Raw genomic sequence first — 23,451 nt, forward strand, 5'->3', positions numbered from 1 at the left:
GAGCAGGGAGTCTGATGCGGGGTTCGAACCCAGGACCCTGGGATCACGACCTGAGCCGAAGGCAGACGCTTAACGACTGAGCCACCCAGGCGCCCCGAGGCCATGTCTTCTTTAGTCCTCACGCTCCTGCCTGGCAGAAAGGTACCGAACAACGAGAAAAGAAAAGACCCCCCCCTTCCCTTCCATCCTCCCTGACGCCCCCTCTGGCCCCATCCACACAGCCGCGCCGGTTTGGAGGCGGCTGTCCTGCGGGGAGACCCCACTGTGCGTCGGGCGCTCGGGGCGGCTGGTCCATCCCCGTCGAGTTTCTGGGCGCGGGGGCTCCGGGGCTGGGGAGCGCCCGCAGCACCTGCCAGGCCGCGAGCGCGGGCGCGGGCGGCCAGGGCAGCGGGGACTCCTGCGAGCTAGCTTGCCGCCCTCCTCAGCAGCAAAACAAGAGCACGCGCACCTGTCGGCTCCGCCCCGCCCCGCGCGCCGGCCAATCGCGGGGCGTGGGCGTGGCGTGGGCGGGGCCGGCGCGGCGGGGCGGGGCCAGAGCCCCGGCGGCTGCCCGAGCCGGAGCCCGAGCGGGGCGCAGCAGCCCAGCCTGGAGCGAGCGCAGCCTCGTGCCCGCCGCCCGTGCCCGCCACCGCCGCCCGTGCCCGCCGCCCGCCGCCCGTGCCCGCCGCCCCCGGGGCATGGCCTGTCTGATGGCAGCTTTCTCGGTCGGCACCGCCATGGTGAGTGAGCGCATCCTTCGCCCCCGGGGCTTGCTTCTATTTTCCAGGAGAGCCAGAAATGCACAAAGACCCACACCCTCACCCTGACAGCCGCCCCTGGGTCCCCGGGGAGAAGCCCGGCTCCCATTGCCCCCCCGCCCTGGCCACCTGGCGCCTCGGGATGCTCCTTGCCCCGGCAGGGGACTTGGGGAAGGCGGAGGGGCCAGGAGTGTGCGGGAGGCGGCCAGCAGCCCCACAAGTGCACCGATGGCCCCACGATGGCCTGGGGCCTGGGTTCCTGAGCGCACTGGGGAGGGTGGCAGCCTGGGCCCGAGGGAAGGAGGCGGGGGGTCCTCTCTGCCTCCGTGCGCGGCCCGGGCTTGGGGATCCTGCACTTCTCGCGCCACCCTCCGGAGCGCTGGGCACGATCTGGGGGAACAAAAGAGGGAGCTGCTCCCCGCCCGAGAACCAGAGCCTGCGCTGCCCCTGGCGATCCCCGGGTACAACCTCTCCCGGATCTGCTCGGGAGGGGGCGGCGGATTCCGGGGAGGCAGCCCACGGGCGAGCCTGGATACCTGCAGGTCACCTTTTCTGCACCCTGGACAGAGACCAGGGTGGGGACAGGAACGCGAATCTCTCGTTCCCAAGGGTGCCAGCTCCGTAGAGGGACCACCGGGCGCCGGCAGATTCAGCGCTAGACACAGTGACATCAAGAGCTAGTCCCAGGGGTGGTCCAAAGTCTCCTCTTGCTCCTTTATAAGAGCTCCTTAAACTCACATTAGGGGAAAAACAAAAACAACAAAACAACAAACTGACCATCGACCCATCCATCCTAGGGCCTTTTATTTTTATGCCTAGCACACCGACATTGCAGTTAGGTACTTACAGACTAGATTTCAGGTCACCTAAAGTACAAATAGAAAGTATTCCGTATTCCACCCCACCTCGCCCTCCCTTTCCACCACTCTCTCTATCATCTGTCTGTGGATTTACTATCCTGCTAATTGCTCCCCAGAAGCTGTAAGCCCACAGTGCACAGCACGCCCGGGGTTTCACCCCCACCCCTCGCCTTATTTCATTTTTAGCATCCTGTATTTGAAGTCAGCAGGGCTCAGCAGGATTTGACCGACAGTTACCTCTTGCCTTGAGCCCAAAAAAAAAAAAAGCGTAGCTGGCTGTCTGCGCATGCTCTCTCTCACAACTGCATCCTATGCCTCCAAACAGGTTACTGTAGAACACATACCGAGCGTCGCCAGCGCATTATATAATGATTTTGTGTAAACCGATAGAATGGGGCCGCAGACATGTTTAGGACTTTGGTGAAGCAGGGCCCGGTGGCAGGGGGACTCAGCGACCAGCTCCCCTCTCTGGGCATGCCCTGCCTTCAGTACTTGGTTTCTCATGGATGAAGGGGGATGGAAACACAGGGAAGGCAGCCCCTCCTCCTGACAGTTGCTTTTATCTGGATGAATGTTTGGGTAACGCTTGGCCATTCTTCCTTTTACATTTGTCCATCTCTTTGGGATTCCTAAATTGTCAGTAATGGAAAATTCAGGAGATTATTATTGTTAGCTGTATGTAGGTGAGGCATGTTTCCAATCTTTTAGATGCCGCGTAACTCTTGAAGTCATTTCAAAGCTGCAAAAGTGGTTTATACATGTGGAAAAATAATGAAATAGAAATGTTTTAAGGTATAGATGTTTTCGTGTCAGGATTTTTTAATGTTATGTTATAGTCTGATACGGACCCAGAACTCCAGTGTTCTGCACTCATGTGGGGACACTAATGGCTGGGCTCATTTTTTTCAGGGAACATTGTTTTGTTTGAAAAATCATTTTCCTCCTCAAAAATCTTGTGTTTTTTTTTGTTTGTTTTGTTTTTTAGTTTAAAAATTTCTACCCAGGGCGCCTGGGTGGCTCAGTCGTTAAGCGTCTGCCTTAGGCTTGGGTCATGATCCCAGAGTCCTGGGATCGAGCCCCACATCGGGCTCCCTGCTCCGCAGGAAGCCTGCTTCTCCCTCTCCCACTCCCCCTGCCTGTGTTCCCTCTCTCGCTGTCTCTCTCTGTCAAATAAATAAATAAAAATCTTTTTTAAAAAATAAATAAATAAAAAATTCTACCCAAGTCATAAACAAAGAGCCCTTGAGAGAGTCCCAGGATCCTGAGCTCTTCCCTCACCCCCTGCTCTGGGGTCCCACCTGGGACTGACTGTGCCAGGTGTGAGTCTGGAAAAGCTGACTTGGAGGATGAGCGAAGCACCTGGCCCTGAACTGGGTTGGGAGGGGCAGGCATGAGGTCCCAACAGGATGGTGGTATTCGGGGCTGTTTGAAGTGGGGTTTGGTGATGATGAGGTCAGCAGTCTAAGTGACCACACAAGTAATACCTGCCTTTTGCTTAGGTAAGAGTGTGACGTTTGGATTATTTTCCCCAGGGCAGTGGCCTTGAGGATTCTTAGCTTGCATTATCCTCTTAGGTGGCCAGGGTACCCGGGAGGGATCTGCCCTCCAGTTGAAGGGCCCACTGGTCTAGGTGGGCACCAAGCCCAGCAGTGACACATGGAAGAGAGAACTGAGAGAGAAGTGTGTACCAGGGCCTGCTGCCTGCGCCTTTCTCTTCCTTTTCCTCCCTTCCCCATGAGCTGTGGGAAGAAGTTTCTATCTCTCATTGCATGTCCCTGGGTAAAGAGCATGAACCAGCCTCACAGGGGCCTGAGGGGACTGCTAGAGACCCTCCTCAGCTAAACAGGCAATTCTGTATGCTTGCATTTCAGTTGAAATGAGCACCCAAGAGAATATTCTCAGGAATGGCAGGCAGGAACAATTCCAAATAGGGTCTCCTCGGCATTCAACACCCATGAATGGCCTTACTATTATTTATCATTTATTATGCAGCACAAATTGTGTGTAGATGGGGAGATCAAAGACAATGCTTGGAAAAGATAGGGAAACATACAGCAAATGGGGAGGGAAGATGTATTTGCTTCATTTTTAATGAGCTCAGGAGGCTAAGGACAAGCTAGCTGTAACCTACATTGCTGGCCGCTCTCATCTGAGGATGTGTTTCCAGAGAGCTGGTCTATTTCAGAATGACAGCCACTGCCTCCCATCATCCAGGGTTTCATGATTTTATTAATTGGGCAAGGTCATTGGACACCTGTGGAAGAAAGGTGGATAATGGTATGCACCACTTCGGTGTCAGTTTTTTTGTAGGGGCAGGATTGTCTGGTTTCCTCAGCTTCTTGTGGCTTTTCCTCTAATGGGCAGGGGCTGGGATGACCCAGGGTCACCTACAACTTGCCTCTAGAAAGCTAAACAACGTTCGAGGGCTGTTAAGGGCACTGGCTGAGACAACAGGGCGCAGAGCGGAAGCCACACAGAGCTGGACCCTGGCTTGGCTACTCATTAACCTTGGGTCTTGGGCAGGAGGCAGTCTCTGTGTCTTAGAGCCCAACTCGAAAAGGAGTGGGAGATGGTGACCTCCCCCTTTGGTGCGGAGATAGTAAGAGGCATCCTCTCTGCAGCCTAGACGTTACTGGGTACATGTCATTGCTGAATCAATAGTCACTGTTGTTTATGATCACTCACCTAGTATGCAGGAGGCATTATTTAATACTTAAATAATGAGTACTTGATTCTGCCTCCTCCCTCCCTCTCTCCCAGATCGGTCTAGTCACCCAGCTTTGTCCTACTGGCCTGTCCACTTGCCTCTGCCACCGTCACCCTCCCATCTGCACGTTGCCACAGGAGATGGTTTTTAATTACAGTTTCTGGTCCGTTACCTCCATTTCAGATCCCTTGGTGCCCCCCAAGACTTCTAGGTAAAGTGCAAAACCCTTCACAGGGTTGCAAGCACTTCACATGCAGACCCCATGTGTCTCCAGTTTCCTCTGACCCTCCCTCCCTTCTGCCCTCCCACCTGAAATCGAAATCGGAGCTCCAGCCTCTGAATTTCTCTCAGATCTCCCGATGTTCCACTCCCTCCTGCTGCTGAGCCTTTGCACATGCTGTTCCCTTGCAGGCACCCTCCTCCCACCCCACCCGGCCTCATTCTAGCTCTGACCTCAGGGCATTGTGACTGCCTGCATTCTTGCCTGGGGCCCAACCTTGAATGGGGAGCTTGCTGAGGCCACAGGCCTTGTCTGCCTGGCTGACCGCTGACCCCCAGGGCTTTGCTGGGGGCTCTCATTCCTGAATGAGTGAGTGAGCGAGAGAAGAGATAGACTTGGAGTCTAGACCCGCATCATGATACGGGTTGAGGATCTGCCGCAGTCCTGTGGTGGGTGCCAGGGAGAGGGGCTGCGGTCTGGATGGGCCATGGCAGCTGGGATGCCAGGGAGGAGGTCCTGGGGCCCACCGCTGGTGAGGAGCTGCTGGATGCTCCCTGCTCCCAGCTGGACGCCCACGGTTGGAGCCGGGTCTGCCCGCAGGATGTGGGTTTGGAAGCAGACATTTAGGCTTTCCAAGGAGGTGGCGGGTGGGGGGGCATGGGCTTCGGGGACCAGGCCTGGAGCTCCCTGCCTTCCCCACCACTCTCTCCACTAACCCCCGGCGCACCGATGGAGTCCAAGCAGGCTGTGAAGTTGGAAGAACGGCATGTGCCCCCAGCGGGCAGGATGGGTGGGCAGAGGGGTGGCGCTCGGCGGCTGCTGTAGGTGCCTGTGGCCGAAGCCAAGCGTGTGCCGAGCTCGGGCGGGGCCTGCCGTCGTCCCTTCAAGGGGCCCCAGCACGGAGGGCAGTGGGCAAAGCCACGGCAGAGGCCACGTCCTGCAGCTCCCCCTGCAGAGCGGAGAGGCGCTGAGGAGTCCGTGGCCAGGCAGACACAAGCCTTCCCTGCCTCTGCCTTGGGAATGTAGGAACCTACTTATGTTTGAGTGCGAGATGTTTCACATGCCCGGTGCCGGCAGCAAACCGAGCTTAGTTTTCTCAGTTTTACTTTGCACTTTAATTTTTATCCACAGAATGTTATAGTCCGTGAGCTGAGTTTTGATTTGGTTAAGCTTCTCAGAAGTAGGAGATGCCTGGGAGGGCTGTGTGTGTATGTCTTTTACTTAAACAGCAAAGCAACATTTTCAAACATGACACGAACCAGAAATTCCTGTGCCTACATCTCCCCTGGCTCTACGTGTGCTTCTAAATATTCGGAACCTTCAAGCCCTCCAAGATTTTTTTTTTTAAGATGTATTTATTTATTGTTTTAGAGAGGGGGGAGGGGTGGAGGCAGAGGGAGAGAGAGAGAATCTCAAGCAGACTCCCCACTGAGCGAGGAGCCCGATGCGGGGTTCCATCTCACGACCCTGAGATCAGAACCTGAGCTGAAATCAAGAGTCCGGCTGAGCCACCCAGGCGCCCCAGCCCTCCAAGATTTTTGAGCCTTTCTTTTTTTTTTTTTTTTCAAGATTTTATTTATGTATTTGACAGAGAGATAGAGAGCACAAGTAGGCAGAGGGAGAGGGAGAAGCACCCCGATTTCTGAGCCTTTCAATAGCATGATGTTATAAATAATGCCAGGTCAGGGCACCTGGGTGGCTCAGTCGTTAAGCGTCTGTCTTCAGCTCAGGTCATGATCCCAGGGTCCTGGGATCGAGCCCCGCATCGGGCTCCCTGCTCAGTGGGGAGCCTGCTTCTCCCTCTCCCACTCCCCCTGCTTGTGTTCCCTCTCTTGCTGTGTCTCTCTCTGTCAAGTAAATGAATAAAATCTTAAAAAAAAAATAAAAGAAATAATGCCAGGTCTTCAATGGTATAGTCAGGGACCCTAACGAGGGTGCTCTAACAGGGGAAGAGCAGTGTGTCTGCAGTCCTATGGCAGGCAGAAGGGCCTGGATCATCAAAGAGGGTTATCGATGGGCTCTCCCAATCAGGCAGACGGTCCTCAACCATATGGAGGAGAGGTGCCAAAGGCCCACACTTTCGGCACCGTGGAATGTTCTCTTCGGATTCAAGAGACAGCTAGGAAAAGCACAGCATAATCTTTGTCCACCCCAGGGTTCTTCTGTGCTTTGGAGGTACCTGAAGCACATCGATCTGCTCAGCATTGCCAAGCCATTAGATAAGGATATTCCTTACTTTGCATAAATACTTTTGGTTCTTGGCATATCTGTAACAGTTCGGTTGACTCCCAATGGAAGCTTCAAAAAGCCAACGTCACTACAAAATATCAGGTCCTCTGGTGTTCAGGTGGGAGGAACACCTCCTTTTTTGATGACTCAATTCAGGGATCAATTCTGCCCCTCATCTGATTGTAGGGCTCGGAGCGAGCTCCAGAGAGTGTCTGTGTCTCCATTTCCTTGTGTGTATAACAGAGAGAGAGAGAAAAAAAAAATCAACCTTTCCAACTTTCCAGTGCTATTAGGAAGAGACAGTGAGAGGCAGAATTGGAAGTGAATTGGAAAATTTGCAAGGAAGGCACAAGGCCGATTCCCACAAACCCCAGCAGTTTGAGTGGAGTCATGGTTCTTGGGAAATGTTTATGAGCTTCCACAGGAAGGCACGAAAAGAGCTCATTTTAAGTAAAACTCTTTCAGTTACACATTTCCTAAGGACCCCCATGCATCTTTACTGGGTCTTTGAATGAGCGTACTTACTGTAAATAGTTAATTTTTTACATTGGCCGGTGTTTGACCGTTCGAGACAAGCAATGGGTTTATTATAGTTTTGTGAGTCGATTTGATGATTCCACAGTGAGACTTCGGTAGATTAGTCTAATATTCTACCTTAGGCATATATATATATATATATATATTTTTAATAGAAGTAGCAGCGATGGCTAGAGATGACAAATCCCTCCGGGTAAGCACGTGGCGGATAGTCAATGACCGCGAGCCTCATGGCCGGGTCTCTGGTGCCCTTCCCTTCGCGGAGCTCCTAACCTCTCTTGGTGCTTCCTCTGCTTCCTCCCCATTTTTTTAGAATACCAGCAGTTATTCCACAGCCATGACGGAGCCCAAGTCCGTGTGCGTCTCGGTGGATGAGGTGGTCTCCGGCCACACGGAAGCCTCCGAGACGGACCTGCTGAACGGACATCTGAAAAAGGTGGACAACAACCTCACGGAGGCCCAGCGCTTTTCGTCCCTGCCGCGCAGGGCGGCCGTGAACATCGAGTTCAAGGACCTCTCCTACTCGGTCCCCGAAGGACCCTGGTGGAGGAAGAAAGGTAGGGAGGGCTGCTCTGTGCGCTGGGGGAGGACGGCGCCTGTTGGGGAGGCGGCCGGTGGGCTGGGACAGTTGGGGGCTGGAAGTCGGGAGTCTGCTCAGTCTCGTCGCTGCCGCTGCGGCCCATTTCTTGACTGGCTCTGTGCCCGACTTGTCCTCACCTCTAACGCGAACAGGCTGGATGAGAGGACCCCAGATTGATGGTGGCTCTTCGGTCCTGGTAGGAAGACAGGGACTCTCACGAAGGCCGGCCAGCATCTGCTTGTGCTGGCTGCCAGCGTGGGATCGGCCCTCTTCGCTGGATGCCCCTCACGTTGGTCTTTCGAGAGGACACGATTTCTTACTGTTCCGGAGGGCAAAGGAAGGGAGGCGCTTCTCCCAAGTTTGAAGTCCAAAGTAGCCAGTGACCTAGAGCGGCCTCTCTGGCCGCCGATCATCTACATTATGGGTGGTGCCGATGGGCTATAAATAGACTGTTGTCAAATGAGCCACGGAAATGAAAATAGAAGAGAGAGAGGATGGGACTGGGAGGTTCTGGAGTCTGCCGCGCCGTTTGCTGCGTGGTCACGGGATTTGGTGACCGATGCCGGTATTTGGAGTTTTTTTAGCCGCCTGGATGTTCCTGTGCTAGCTCGAGATTTCCAAAGTGTGTAGAGTTAATGCTTCCCTGGGTTGGTGTTTTTTTTTTCCAGCCTGACCTATGTGCCCATCCTGCACCCCTCTTTCAGGCGGGTGGGGGGGCTGTTGGGAGAGGGCACATCCCACGTCCCCCAGGAACAACAGCCCATGGCTTCTAATGAGCCCTTTACAACCACGGGGACATCTGTGAGGAACCTGGAACAAGGACAGTGAGCCAGGTACCACTGGCATATTGTATTTTAGGACTCTCAACTGAAATCCAGAGTCAGACCTTCCTTCTTTTCAAGGCAGACCCACCAAGACTTCTTTAGATTTCATGTTCCTGTCTTTTCCCGCTTTACCTTCATTTTGTTCTCCTACTCCCTTGAAGCTAAGTTGTTGAGATTGTTGGCATGGACGCTCTGGGCTTCCTTGTGACCATGGTGCTGGACTCTTGATGGACTGGCCCCTGGGACCTGCTCGCCACGTTGGTTACCGGATGACTTTATGTCTGTCTGTACAAGTAGGAACACATCCTGAGCTTTATCAGTGGCCGACTGTATGTTGCCATCTGATACTTAACATTATCAGAGTTTGCCAGCCAGTGTTGTAAGGAAAGAAAGCCCATGGCAGGCTCAGGGTTGGGCCCATTCGTGTGAGCCCATTGAAGTTTCAACACAGGCTTACAGCCTTTTCCTTCTCACCGTGAAAGAAAAACCTTAGGGAAAAACTCGCTGAGCCACCAGGAGGACCTTGCTGTTTTGGCTCGGTTGGTCTAGACAGACAAACTGCGGCAGGCCTTCGAGGGGCAGAGGTAGATTCCGGCACGTCTGTTACGTGTGGCCGCGGGAACGGTCGTGAGGCTTGGATGGGTGTCCTGGATAGTGAAGGTGCCATGCAGCGCAGGCGTGCAAACACTGGAAAACGGTGGCAGAATCTCGGTTTGACATCCAACACAGCAAGTGTTCACGGTGTGCAAGTGGAGAACAGCATTTCCTATTAGGTAAGGGGCTTGTGAATCCCATACTCGACGTGTTAGAGCTGGTCCCGCTAATTGTCCAAGCTAGCCAGCGGTGACGGCCTCTTCATTAGTGAGGGAGGGGCCTCCCCTGCCCGTTCCCAGCAGCCCCCTTGGAAGCTCCACCCAGGTGGCCTCCAGACAGACACTTGCCCTACAATAACCTGCGTGGGCTCAGGAGGGGAGGAGCAGGAAGTGAGCCCCACAGGACCCGCCGGTGAGTCACAGATGGTTAGAGCCAAAGGGGAAATGGGCATGATCGGCCTGGTGTGTCCCGGTGGCTGGCTTCTGAACCAGTGGGGCCTGATCTCTCTGTCTGGCTTCCTTCCCTGCCCCCCTCAGCAGCACCTGTTTCCTCTCTGCTCCCCCAGCCCTGCCCCCACTGGGCGCCCCATCATTTCCCTTGTTCTCAGTACCCTGCAATTCAGAATTTAGATGGCTTTCCACTCCCCATAAATTTAGGGTGGGAAATGCTTCTCAGGAAAGGAAACTGAGTGGTGGAGGGCTTTGCCCATGACCCTGAGCTCGTCAGCCAGGCCGTTTCTAACTCTGCGGCCCGCCTGGGTGCCCATGCCTCGGCTGATGCAGGGCCTCAGGGAAGCAGCGCCGCCCCTCGAGGCTTGCTGCCCACGCGGCTTGGCGGGTTGGCTGCCCCGTTAGGCTGCAAGCTGCAGCCACGGCCAGAGCTTCCAGAACGAGGGAAGGTAGCTGCTGATGCAGCTCACGCTCACTGCGTCATCACCATCAGGCTCTTAAGCGTTACATCCAGTGGGCTCGGGACTTGGGGACTGTATCTCCCCAACTAAGAGGACCCCAGGACAAATCATAAAAGTAGGCATGAAATCTGGAACCCGTCATCGGGGCTGCCCCAGGAGAAGTCCCTGGGCTGGTACCCGTGAATCTGCCTTTCCTACCCGGTTCACCACATCCTTATTGGCGAGACCCCTCCTTGCTGGGGTCCCGCTCCTTTGCCCTCAGTGTGGGATCCTGCCTTTCCTGCTTTTGTTCCTCTGATTGCTGGCAACTGCCTCAGCCCCCAGCCATGATTCGGCTAAGCTGAGAAGTCCCACCCAGCCACTCTGCGCATCCCAGTTTCTTACTGTGGCCATTGTGAATCTGGCACCACCTCTGTGTGAGGCCACGTGTGGCCAGCCTTCGGGGCAGGGGCTCTTTCTCTTACCTCTCTCGCCATATTAGTTTTGCTGACTTTTTTTTATTTTTAAGGTTTATTTCTTTTAGAGAGAGAAAGAGAGAGAGCGGCAGTGGGGGGAGGGACAGAGGGAGAGAGAATCTCAAGCAGACTCCGCACTGAGCATGGACCCTGAGATCATGACCTGAGCTGAAACCAAGAGTCAGACTTAACCGACTGCACCACCCAGGCGACCCTGTGGGGTTTTTAATTGTTTAGAATTCAGCTTTATGTGTTGAACTCCCCGTAGCGATCACACGGCCTGGATGTCCTGCATTTCCGGGACGTGAGTTCCTGGAGGGCCCGGCCCCAGAGAGCCGCAGTGATGGTGCAAGGTCAGAGCCAAGGCTGGACCCGTGCGCGGTCCAACTCCTGCTCCAGGTCTCTTTCCATCACAAAGACACTGGGCCACTCCGTACATTCCAGGGCAGCCTCTTTCTCCCACGGCTTCTCCCAGAACCAGGCACTGGGACCCAGCTCGACACAGAACGCTGCAGCAAAGCTTGGTGATGCGAATGGAATAATATTATAAACTCCTACACAATCGTTTTAAAGAAAGAGAGCGTCCTAATCCTTGGAAAAAAGGTGGCAGGTGAATCCGTGACATCATTGGTAAGATGTCAGGCGCTGGTTCTTTAAAACCCTTGAGCGGGACGATTGCCAAGCATTGAATATGGAGTTTAACAAACATCTCTACATTTTCAATTGTAGTAACGTTTTCACCATATGATTAATGAAGTCTTTGGAGGAAAAACTAGATCATATAATAGATTCCTAGTAGAGAACATAATTGTGAAAGAAGTGTTCTCAGGAGAACAGAGTACGCCCCAAGGATAATTTCGCCAGCTTCTGATGCAGTAATTACTTTCCCCCAAGGAGTGCACTCACATAGCACGAGCTGACGGGACAAATGATCCCGGGAAGAGTGTGGACGTTGGCCCGGTCAGACTAGCCACTGTGTCGGGATGTGTTGGGACAGAGGCCCTCAGTCACCCTCAGTGTGACTCACTTTGAAAGCGGCTTCCGTTCTTGTAAAGAAGACACAGTGTTGGGAATATTTAGGACCCCTGCTTAAGAACAGAATCCACATCATGAAATTCTCAGGTGAACATGCCGTGACGAGGACGTTTTACACCTAAACAGCACTTCCAAGCTTTCAGAGCTGGTTCACACAGTGCTCTCGTCAGGATGGGACCCATCACAACGAACAAGAAGAGTACTTGGGGTACTGGATAACGCTGCTCCCCAAGGAGACCCGGGTAGTTTCCATCTGGAGAATTAAAGCAGTTGGTGAGGCCACTTGGCTCAGGGGCCAATTCTGCCCTCTCTCCCCATGGGATGCATGAGGTTCAGAAGCAGGGCCCAGGTCCCAGGAGCACAGAACATGGCAATTGAAAAGCGGGTCTGTACAATTTGGGGCCAAGACCCAACGAGACACCTGGTAAGCCCCTGGCCCCAAGGCAGCACCCCTCGGACCACCGTGGCCTCGGGGTGTTATGCCCCGTTTGATGAAACCATGAGGCACCGCCTTGATCGTTAATGCTGATAGATTTCCCTTTCAACTGATCTGTGGGGACGTCAGTCCCCTTCGCCATTCATAAGGACCCAGAAAGGATCTCCTGAGCCTTTGGAGAAGCTCCAGCCATCCTGTCCCCTCACCAGGGAGGTGAGCTGCTGTGTATGGCATGCTTTCACACAGACAGGTGACATGATTCTTAGAAATTAAATACACCTCCCATGATTACCTGGTGACGAAGTTCAGGTTGAGAAGGAAAGGAATCCTATCTGGGGCTTTAGAGAGTTTTCTTTACCATTCCTGAGCCTGGCACTTGTCTCAGCATGGTGATTCTGATGGAATGGAATAGCACGGGCCTGCTCTGGAACCCGACCTCCCAGCCTCGGCCTCGCTAAATAACCGGGAAGCAGTTAAAACATTCTGGGTGCATCCACATCGGATTATCTGTCCTGCTTTGTGTCTAAGCTTTAAAAATGCGTTTCTCAAATTAAAGTTTGCTTTCTCTTAATTTCCAAAGCTACCTCCCAGGGCCTGCAATGACAGACTGGCTAAAATGAGTGGAATGTGCCACTAATAAATCCCTTTCAGGAATTCCATTAAGGGAAGACTGGATCCCAACCAAGCGCTGGCTGGCTTGATGCAGCCCACAGGGGCAGGGATGGAGAGGGAAGGCCGCGAGAGGAGGACTGTGGGGATCCCACGGCAGCTGTAGGTTTGCAGAGGGCTGGGGCTGCTCAGGTTCAAGGGGGCTTATATATTCCCCAGCATGAATGAATGACTTTTGTGCTTCTTGGGAACCATCACGCTAAGGTGGATTTTCTTTTGGGTAAAGAGAAGATTGTTTCTAATACTCTGCCTTTGTCTTTATTTGAGGCTGTAGCCAGTCTTCTAGTGCAGCGTGGTGAGATTTTACCTTGCTCAGAAGGGCTCCTTGCTTGAGGCTGGGGCGTTTACAAAGGAAGCCCAATGGCCCTATGTTGCCGTGGAGAGCCCAGACGCTGGAGCGCTCCTCCCTTCCCCTCTGGGGCCACTTCTTAGGTCCTCAGTACTTGGTGGCTCCCTGGGGCAGGCAGGCAGGCCGGCCACCCGCTCAGGCCCTTCGGTGATGAGGTCTTCTGGAACAGTTTTGATCTTCTGCTTCCTAGGCTTTGAAAGAGGCTTTGGAAACATGTGGAGGATGGGCCAGCTCCCCAACAGAATCATAACAGAGGAATGCAGAGTGACCATGATCAATACCAGAGGGGTTGCTAGTTTACGAGGAGAACGTTAACATCCAAGAGTCTCAATGCTCCCCTTCTCGATACCCTGCATGGAAGCCCAACCATCCCCAGCTGGGACCTGCCATCAGGTTCACAAGGCAAAGGTGTGGCACCGTCAGGCGGATGGCCCCTGCAGACGTGGCTTCGGTGGCCCAGCCAACATTGGCCTTGAGGTTTCCTTTTCTCCTCCGCTTCCATGGCCGGCCACCCTGTCACCTTCCCATCTGCAGCTTCTCTGTTCAGGCACGCTTATCTTTTGCCATTTTCCCAGAGAGTCTGCTTGTTCTGCCATCTGGTCTCCTTGAGGAGACTTTGCAGGGCTGTGCTCTGTTCAGTGGGGTGTTGCTGTCAGTCTCTCTTTTTGAAGACATTCTTGCCACCCTCATTTTCACCTGCCAGGTGGGTGCCCTCCTACCCTCCTTTAACACCCCAGATATGTTCATATCTTGAGAACTGCATGTTCTTGAGCTCAAGTCCTCTGTTATAAACCAGAACCTAATCTTCGGAGGCAAAGAAATAACCCAAGGTGACATTTTGCTGAACACGAAACCATTTCTGTTGTTTATAAATTGGCAGAAAGAAACGTTTAGTAACCATACACCTGCTCTTTTTGAGTTCAGTTCTGGAATCAACAGATTTGCTTATTTAAGGAACAAAGGTAACCACGTAGTCAGGGTAAATCTGACCCGTCCCATCCAGGGGTTTGTAGAAAGGAGGTGCATTCTCTATCAAATCCGTGCTGACCGGCTTCCAAAACCTTTGTAGGAAAGCTTACCTTCAAATGAAATCTATTTAATACTGAGTGTTTGGCTCATAATATGAGAAAAGGCACCAAGAGGAGTTTTCAAGGTCAAGGGTGGAGGCTGGCGTGCCTGCAGGAGCCAGTCTGACTCCAGCCATTAGCTTCACTTCTCACTCTTTGGCTGTGTTGTCAGCCACCTGCGGCCCGCTCTGTGAGCGGCATTCTGTGTCAACATGAAGACATGCCAGAGTGACTCTAAGACTCTTGTTATGTCCAACTGAGACCTATATTTAGAGTCCGAATCTTGGAGGCCCACGGGGGCCTCAAAGCTCCCTTAGTCTGACCTCCCTCCGGTGGAGCAACTCTTCTTGCTGTTTCCCCACCAACGGGTGGCCGGCCTCGGTCTGGGCGCTTGCAGCAGGCAGGAACTGCCACCTCCCCGCGCAGTCAGGTCCTTGCTCGCACATGGTGATTCTTAGAAAAGGCTTCTGTCTGTGGAGCTGAAACTGAATTTGAGTTCATCTGTTGATCCCCGTTCCACTTTTTGGAACTTTGCAAAAACACTTATCATCTTGTTCTTGAAATAAGCTCACAAATTAGGAAGAGAAAAGCCTAACCAAGTACAAAACAATAACCGCATGTATCAAGACCCAGGGCCACCTGAGAAGGAAGGCACAGAAGCATGTGGCCCCTGGAGGAAAGGAGGCTCGAGTCCGCCTTTGGGCGGGCATCACCACGGCATCCTGGGGGGCAGGGCAGTGAGCAGAGCTCGTGCTCTCCGTCCCTCAACTGAGGAGTGGAGCTTCACAGATGGAGAGAACGTGAGGCCGTCTTTCTGTTTCTTTTATTATCATAAGGCAACAAAAAGTCCCCTGCCTTCATATCTCGGTGGCCTGTCTTGAAACTGAATCTTTTTAGCAGGAGTTTTATGGGATTTCTCACTTGTTATTTCTGCCCTCCCACTTTTTTAGGAGAAGTGCTTATTTATTTTTTTTTAATAAAAAGATAACTGTTCCCTAAGCACATGCTGTTGGCTTTAGCACGTTGCATCCTAAAGGGCTCGTGGGAAAGTCATGGGCGCGTGTCTGCACGGACATCTCACCCAGGAGTAAAGGAGGTTTCCAGGGAGGCAGATCTTGGATTCAGGCTTAAACCTCAAGTCGTAACTACCTGCCTCTCAACAAGCTCCACTGAGAACTACCTCCTTTTGTCATGTCCTAGGCGCAGGTCAAACGAAGTGTGTGAAATGTTCTTTGCCTGGGACATACACAGCCCCAGGCCCTGGTCACAGCTGAGGCAGCGCAGAGGGCCTCCCTACCTCCCTGGGGAGGCGGTTCCCAGATTTCCTACATGGGCTAGGCTGGGGGAGGGGGCACTTTCCTTCTCTGGCCTGGGTAGGAACTCGGGCCACCTGGGTGGGGACTGTGCTGAGCACCTCTGTCTGTCCTCACCCTCCAGGATGGGGGTATCGGACCACCTGCCTTGCACCTGCACGTTCCTTCCAAGGGCCGCGAGCCTGGCTTGTTACCAAAGAACGAATTCATTCTGGCAACTTTCACCTGCACCTTCTCGGCAAAGTGAGGTTCCTTCCGCTTGCCTAGAGGAGGCTCTTCAGCGGGCTTTAAATACGGAGTACCCCCCTCCCCCTTTCCCGGGCTGTACTGTGTCAACGCTGACTCCGCAGGGCTGCTGCCCCGGGGAGTTGAGGGGCGCGCTAGTTCCCGCCGGACGGGGGACGCACCTGCTCCCACATGCAGATCAGGCTGCGGGTCTGGGGGAGGCTGCCCGGAGGATTTTCGTGCGCCTTGGGAACCCTAAATTCTCAAGGGCTGCTAGAGCCGCGCACGGCCCGGCCTCTAGCGCGCGCGCAGATGCGGGCGGGGCAGGTGCGCGCCGCCGCGCGTGCGCAGTGGCCGCCGCCCGCCGGGGCGCCGCCCGCGCCGGGGTTACTCTCGGTCAACGCTCGCGGGTAACCTCGGCGGCGCGGCGCGATTGGCTGCGCGCGGGGCGCTGTTGCTAAGGCGAGCCTAGGGGCTGAGCGCGGGTGGGATGCTGCGGCCCTGGGGGCGGCCGGGTCCCCGCCTCCCGGGCCCGGAGCCCGGTTGCTCTTGGGACCCCCGGCGTGCAGCCCCGGTGCTCCGCCCGGGCCCGACGAACCCCTACGCCGGGGCCGCGCGCGCTCCTGCCCGGAGCCCGACTGGACTCCGGAGACGTCACTAAAGTGGATCTGATGAATGGAGAGAATCTTCACTCGATGATGATTATTTTGATGTCCGTTTAAGCATAACTGGGAGGCTCGGCCGGAGTGGGAACAGCATACAGACATTGGGAAAGGCCAACCGCAGGGAAACGGTGGGTGTCCTGGGTGGTGTCTGCGTCCTTGTTCTTGCAAGCTTTCATCATCAGCCTGGGGAGGGCTCACGAATTTTCTAGACTTCTCTTTAAAGTGGAAGGTGGCGCCATCAGGTCGTTGCCTTTGAGACGACCGACTTCTGAATCCCTATAAAGTGTTCTTGTCTCCCATCCAAGTGCTTGTCTCGTTTTGTTCCAGGCTCACCTGTAGGTGGGGCCGAGCAGGTTGGGCGGGAAGCGCCGGCCCCAGCCGTGGGCCCTCTCTACCGTCAGTCAAGTCAGCCTTTAAGAATGAGCAGAGTGGCTTCTGGAATCCTGGAATTCCCCTTAGGAATCCGGAGCAGGGGATCCAGTAAGTGGGCTGGAATCCGGAGGGCCAGGCTGCTGCCGGGGCTGCCTGCTGAGTCACTCCCATGCTGGGCGTGTCAGCCAGGCAAGGAGAAGTAACCCCGAACTCAACCGTGTGTTTTCTGGAGCATCTAGTACACATTTTCGGTGAACCCGCAAACGTGATGATAAACACAGCTTCTGCAGTTGGACCTGCGAATGGCGCGGTGGAATTGGGTGCCGTCTTTCACCCTCCCTGGGGACCGGGGCTTTCTCCAGACACATGCGGCTCAGGTGCATTTGGGCTTCATTTCGGTGTGTTATGAAACATTAAACAGCCTCACTCATAGGCTTTGCTCAACCCTTTGGGCTCCTGACCCAATGCAAGGAGACCAAGATCTAATGATTTTTCTTACAGTCTTGGGATTTACTGGGTTGCTTATTTGATTTTGTGATGGTAGCGTTGACCTTTTTGTAAACCGACATAAGGCCTACAGAGTTCCCAAGTCTCTGAGGTTTGCTGAGCTGAAGGCAGAATATACAGGAAATCAGACACGGTGGTGGGTAAGTTTCATCACCATAAATTCCCTTTTAGGTTTTCCGGAGGATTTGCTGGTACGGAGGGTAATAACTTTTGCAAAAAGAAGGAAGTGCACATTTCTGATAACTGAGACGTTCCATTATCATGAACAGTAAAATGCATGTCGCTAACGTAAGATCATACCATATACAAAAGTCTGGTTGAAAAGTGGGGGGCCCAGTGTTCGTGCAAAGGAAGCTTGCGGTTTTCCTGTTTCTAAGAGCTACACACCAGCTTGTCCAGAAAGTGGTTATGTCTTCAATGGTGTGAGCAGTGAGCCTTCTAACCTAATCTGCGTCTGGTCCTGCTTCCCTTAGGTTGTTAATGAATGTGCCACACGCTCTGGGCCAAAGCACCCCACTTTTCCTCCCTCTCATTTTTATCAGGCTCAGAGAGGAGGATGATCACAATCATCTTGTCTCTTTCTCTGTTCATAGGAATGTTCTGTGTGTCTCGATTTTGGAATTGGGTATGTCTCAAGGGCTCCCCTTGGGCCCCCTCCTGCTTGTCTCCAGAATCTTCTCTCTGAGGCCACTCTGCAGGGGTAGCCAGGCAGAACTGCTCACAGTGTTTGCGTGGTCTTTTCCTGCACCATGCCCCCTGCCAGGAGCCTGCCTTGCCTCCGCAGGTCGGGAAGCGTTCCTTCACCCACCCTTCCCTCTACGGCTTGTGCCTCCCTCCCATGGTCATGGCCCTCAGCACACGATTTTGTGGTTTTCTTTTTCTCCACTTCCGAATAGGGCCTATATCAGTTACCCCTTCTCCCTGCGGTCCTGCCGTGGGCCTGGCTCAGTGGGCGCTCACTGCCAATTGAACGAATGGACTAACAAAAGCCTAGGTCACAGTAGAGCATACGTTCACCCTGGAAGAGATCTCAGGACAGCAGGAGCCTCGAGGAGATGGGACACTTGGATCTTCCCTGGCTGTGTGGAAGCCCATGAGCCACCTCTGGCCGACCACCCAGGAGGAGGGGCTGCTTGCTGTTTCCTCGGGTCAGCCCAGCCCACGGCCTCACCTTACAGCACCCTGGAGGGGCAGGCAGGCAGGCAGGTGGGGGATTGGGTGGTGGTAGGTCTGGATTCTGGGCCAGGCCAGGCAGCCTGCTCTTGGATCCTGGCTACTCCCCTTCTGAGCCACGTGGTGTTGGGCCTCAGTCCCAGCATCTGCAGAATGGGGTGAGGAGAGTACCATCCTCAGGGGGTTGGAGCGGGGAGTGGCTGAGGCCCACCCACACCAGGAGCAGCACACAGCGGGGCGCTTCTAACCTAATCTGTGTCTGGTCCTGCTTCCAGGACCAGAAGCACACACTTCAGTGCTGTAGGACAGACTTTGCCCACGTGCTGGCTTCTGTGTTCTTGGCTTCATTGAGGATCTCACTCATGAATAAGAGCAATGATACCAGCAACCACATGGGAAGCTCTCCTCACCATTCCCTTGTGGCTCAGAGCAGGGAGGTTCTCTGTCCCTGAAACAGAGTGCCCTCCCTTACCCGGGACCCACGATCTCGCGTCCTGATGCCCCGGGCTATCTGCCCTGTCTGAGGAAGACCCCGTTGACAAGCATCCTGGGAGTTGTGCTCCAAGGGAATTTCTGTACTGTCCCTTATCTAAGGCATCCGGGCTTCCTGCTCATGGTTACTATCAGGACTGACCCCCATCATTTCAGGGATGCGAACAAATACCTTATTTAAGTTTTGTGTGCTTCTGTGGATGAGCTAGGCAGAGGTTCCATTATTTCTGGGGGGTCTTTCGAGCACTTTCAGCTCGCCGGCTCATGCAGGTTGCATTGCTGAGACTATTGACACAGAAGCATCTACACTGTTGTGACAGGATGGAAATTTCCACCATAGGAACAATGTTCCCAGCAACACTACACTTCAGAATTTGGCTCAGGAGTGAGGTTCATGTGGGTTATCTTACGAGGGTGCGAGATGTAATCAGGTGCTGCGCATGTTAGTCTTGTGGCTAGATTTTCATGGCTGCAAACTAAGGACGTCATGCCAACTGCTCGTGCACAGGCAGCCTTGGTGGGGCCGGCGGCCTCTCAGGCATGGGCCGTGGTAGGCCGTGGTCTCGGCGTGGCGGCTGCATCGCCAGCCTGTGGATCTCGTTCTTGCATTTGCAGATAGTAAGTGTGAAATCCTATCAGGTTGTAGTTTTGTAAAAAATGCATATTCCTTCCTTTGAGTCATAAGTAAATGTGTAACAAGGCGGAGGTTAAGATGAACTGAGTGATACATGGGGCTTAGTTAGAATCTTCTTTCTTTCTCCTTCTCTCTTTCTTTTAATAAAAGGACCGCAGGTCCTGCACCTTCTAGCAACATGCGCTCTGTGGAGGAGGGTTGGGCTTGGGAATGTGGGCTCCAGAATGAGGGAGTGTGTGTTCGAAGCCCGGCTCTACCACCTACAGTCTGGGCAGCTGGGTGGGTTACCTCACCTCTCTGTGAAAGGCCATCGTCATCAGCACCATTGTCATACATCTCATGGGATCAAATAACTTCATACATAGGAAACGCTATGCCCAACATGTAGTGGATTTTTATTTTTTTAAGATTTTATTTATTTGGAAGAAAGAGAGAGAGTGGGGGGAGGTACAGAGGCAGAGGGAGGGACACAGAAACCCAAGCAGACTCCCCGCTGAGTGTGGGGCGGACATGGGGCTCGATCCCATGACCCTGACATCACGACCTGAGCCGAAACCAAGAACTGGATGCTCAGCCGACTGCGCCACCCAGGTGCCCCCCACAACATGTAGTGTTTAATAAACAGTAGCTACAATCCTTATGAATGGTTTTATATGTGACGTAATAATATAATCACAGTAGCCTAGAATCAATAGGCTGCATCAAAGCCACTTGGTTATCATTCTAAAACTAAGTTTGGGGTAAAAATCTTAGGCTTTAAAATAAGAGCAGCAGAGCTGGTTCACAGTGATACGTCACAGCTGTGAGCTCGCATGACCCTCACCTCGACCCCACAGGGGAGGGGAGAGGAGCCGCGTGGGACAGCTGCGGTCATGGGTTGTAGGTCTTGTCTTAGAGGGAGGGTTGAGCCTTGTATAGCCACCTTGGGCTTCAGGGCACTGGTGTAGGTAGGACAGGAGGGTGGAGGCATGACCTGCCTCGCCGCGTCCCCAACACCATGTGGGGCCGCATGTCCACGTCATCGATGACAGAACCGTGTAAGCGACAGGTTCAGAGTTCCTGCGGGGGCCACTGAGACCCCAGCCAGGATCGAGGCCAGCCTGGCCGACCCCCATGCTCCTCCTCTTTGCCCTTGGTCGTGTGAAGCAGATCCAGTGACCCACCCAGGCCCATTTCATCCACTCCCTACATGAAAACGTTTCCTTCCTTCACACATGTGCCCTAAAGCCCTGTTCCCAGGGAGAACGAGGCAGCGTGGTCAGAACAGACTCTCCCAGGTGCATGCACGGCTGTGACGGGTGCGGGCGGCACTCGTTCCCCCGAGTGACCCGGGGTGGAGGGGGGCCGTGGGGGGGGGCGGGTAAGTCAGCCGCCTTGTCACTTTGTCAGCACAGGGCATGGGTAGACTGGCCAGAGAGCAGGGGTCTGGGGGCCCGGAACGGCCTGGGAGGGCCACTCCGGCCATCTGGTGTCCCTACACTCACTGTGACACCTTTGCCCACCTTCAAAAGTCACCACCTCTCAGGACACTGGGCAGCCGGGTTTCACGCAATCTAGTGCAAAATGGACATTCTTCACTGTCCCGTCAGCGAGCTCGCTGTCACCTGAAAAGGGAGGACATGTTAGGCCTGTGTTTCTATTGGGAGTTTGAAAATCTGTAGGGCTTTAGGAGGGTGGGACGAGGGTGCAGGGGCTGCTCGGCGTGCGGCACGGGGCCAGGCCCGGGCTTCTGAACCCCACGTGGCCCGAGAGAGCCTGTCCATCCCCTCCCTGGGAACTAAAAGCTCCCTGTCCTCTGGGGCATCTCTGCAGGGAGAGCAGGCTTCGGGATGCTGGGGAAATTCAGCAAAATTATTATTCTTATTTAAGAGAGTACACGTGTATTTTTATCTTCATCTGATCCAGAGAATATTTTAGATACTGCGCACTCACGCGCGTGCGCACGTGAGTGTGTGTGCGTGTGTGTGTGTGCGTGCTGGTTTGAGATATCACCGTGTGGGATAAAGAAGGTAAGTTTTCCTCCTGCTTATTTGTGAAGGCTCTTGAAGCCCCCACGTAAAGCTGTTGTGAGCTCTATCGCTGTTGGGTTCCCGCACTGGCCAGTTCCACCATGAAATCTGGAAAGAGGGCCGTGTGAAGGGACGTGGGTCTGCTGCAGGATCCAGGGCACTGGTGTGGGCGGGAGAGCGATGCCAGAGTAGACACGGGGGGGTTCGTGGGTCTACAGGATGGGCCATCGGGCCCCGAGCTGCTCCTCGCCCCTCCCTGCGCAGGGCTCCACCACGAGCCTACCTGAGCCATCTGTCAGTATTTAGTAATACTCCATCAGAATAAGGTCACGTTTCCAAAATCCTCCGCACCAGCCCTAGGGACTTGGTAAGAAACACGGCGGTTGGCACAATCATTGTTGCGCCAATAAATGGGCGCATCTAGAAGCCCCCCAAAATGTGTTCCCTTCTGCACTGCCTTCCCCATAGATGCTGTCTTACTGTGCAATCCCCACTCCCTTTTTGGCAAAGAACTTGAGCGTCTTCCTCGGCTCACAGATGGTAGATTCTGAATCGCAGGATTGTAATTCATGAATGTAACAATCATCCTGGGAGCACAGAGGTGGTCCTAATGGTTGGAGCGTGAGTGGGGAGATCCCGAGGCTTCTCCCCTCTATGCTGAAGGGCAGGGGCTGTTAGGACGGCATCCATGTCCCTGCCACAAAATAGTTGATGCGCGACAGTATCTCGTTTGGAAAAACTTGCAGAGAGCTGGTGGTGACCTTTAGAACCAGGGAAGCACCTGTGCCCGCAGAAAGCCCGGAGGCAGAGAAAACCCCAGGCTTGCTGGCAGAGCTGGAGGTTCAGAGAGGGTTGCTGACTTGGTGAGAGTCACACCAGGAGGGACGAGTAGAAACTAGAGTGTGAACTCCCTCACTTCCCTTCTTGCCATCTGGGGGTGACTTCCAAGGAGAAGACCTGTGCCTGGCAGGATCCTAGACCCCCAATCATTGGCCCAGCTCTGCCCCCCAGATGCAAGTCAGACCCATCCTAGGAGCTGTGTTTGCTGAACCTGGTGCCCTGGGCTTCCTCTGGAGCTTGCTCCAGTCCATTCTGGACGCTCCAGGCTTTTGTGTCAGGGTGTGTAGGATGGAGCAGACCTTGAGGATCAGAAGACTTTGGGAACTTCATAGATGGAAGAGCCAAAGAAAATGGGATTTACGTGAAAACTTGAGCCTTTCCATTGGCTTGTGGATAAGCTTGATTTATAAAGAAGTCATTGGGTTGGCATTTTGAAGTCATAAAAATTAGAAGGGAGCTGGAAAGTGGCATACTTCTCCAGCTGACTTCAGGCGTCCCTGCAGATAAAGGGATTACCTATGGAGGGGAACCCCCGTTTGCTTCACCCTACTGCCTGCCAGAGCTCTCTCGTGGGCAGCGGGGTCCATTTGTTGGTAAGCGGGGGCTTGCCTCGATTCCCGGCACAGAGGAGTGCCAACCAGGGTGCAGGAAGGGGTCAGGGCAGAGGGCAGAGCAGAAGCAAAGGCTGTGGGGGAGCCACGGAGAGGCCCACGAGGCTGGCAGGTGGCTGGGAGCCTCACTAGAAGCAGAGAAGATGGAGCAGCTCTGGGCTGGGATGCGGCCGGGCCAGGTGGGCCAACATGCGGGGAAAACCAGGCAACCCAAGCATGTTGCTCTGCGTTCCTGGACTCCACCCATCCTGGTGCACCTCCACAGCTGAGTGTCCTGGTGGAACTGGGAAGCAGAAGCACCGGGGGGGACCATGCCTGCACCTCTTCTCCCTAGGAGCATCCTGGAGTTAGGTCAGGAACGGTGGTCCCGGCAGGAGAGCCCAGGGCGGGGGGGGGGGGGG

The 23,451-nt window shown here is 54.2% G+C and overlaps 1 protein-coding gene across 2 annotated transcripts in view; it reads left to right on the forward strand.

Moving 5' to 3' along the window:
- The first annotated feature begins 570 nt into the window (after positions 1 to 570).
- The window catches only part of ABCG1 (ATP binding cassette subfamily G member 1), a 52,940-nt gene continuing 30,059 nt past the window's right edge, over positions 571 to 23,451 (forward strand). For both annotated transcript variants that reach the window (XM_081800353.1, XM_081800361.1), the window contains exons 1-2: positions 571 to 719; positions 7,604 to 7,847. In XM_081800353.1, the coding sequence (XP_081656479.1) occupies positions 678 to 719; positions 7,604 to 7,847 (286 nt within the window). In that variant the 5' untranslated portion in view covers positions 571 to 677. The remainder of the gene's footprint in view (positions 720 to 7,603; positions 7,848 to 23,451) is intronic.

This window comes from Leptonychotes weddellii, chromosome 1, assembly GCF_054177405.1.
Source record: "Leptonychotes weddellii isolate Sample4059 chromosome 1, ASM5417740v2, whole genome shotgun sequence".
NCBI lineage: Eukaryota > Metazoa > Chordata > Mammalia > Carnivora > Phocidae > Leptonychotes > Leptonychotes weddellii.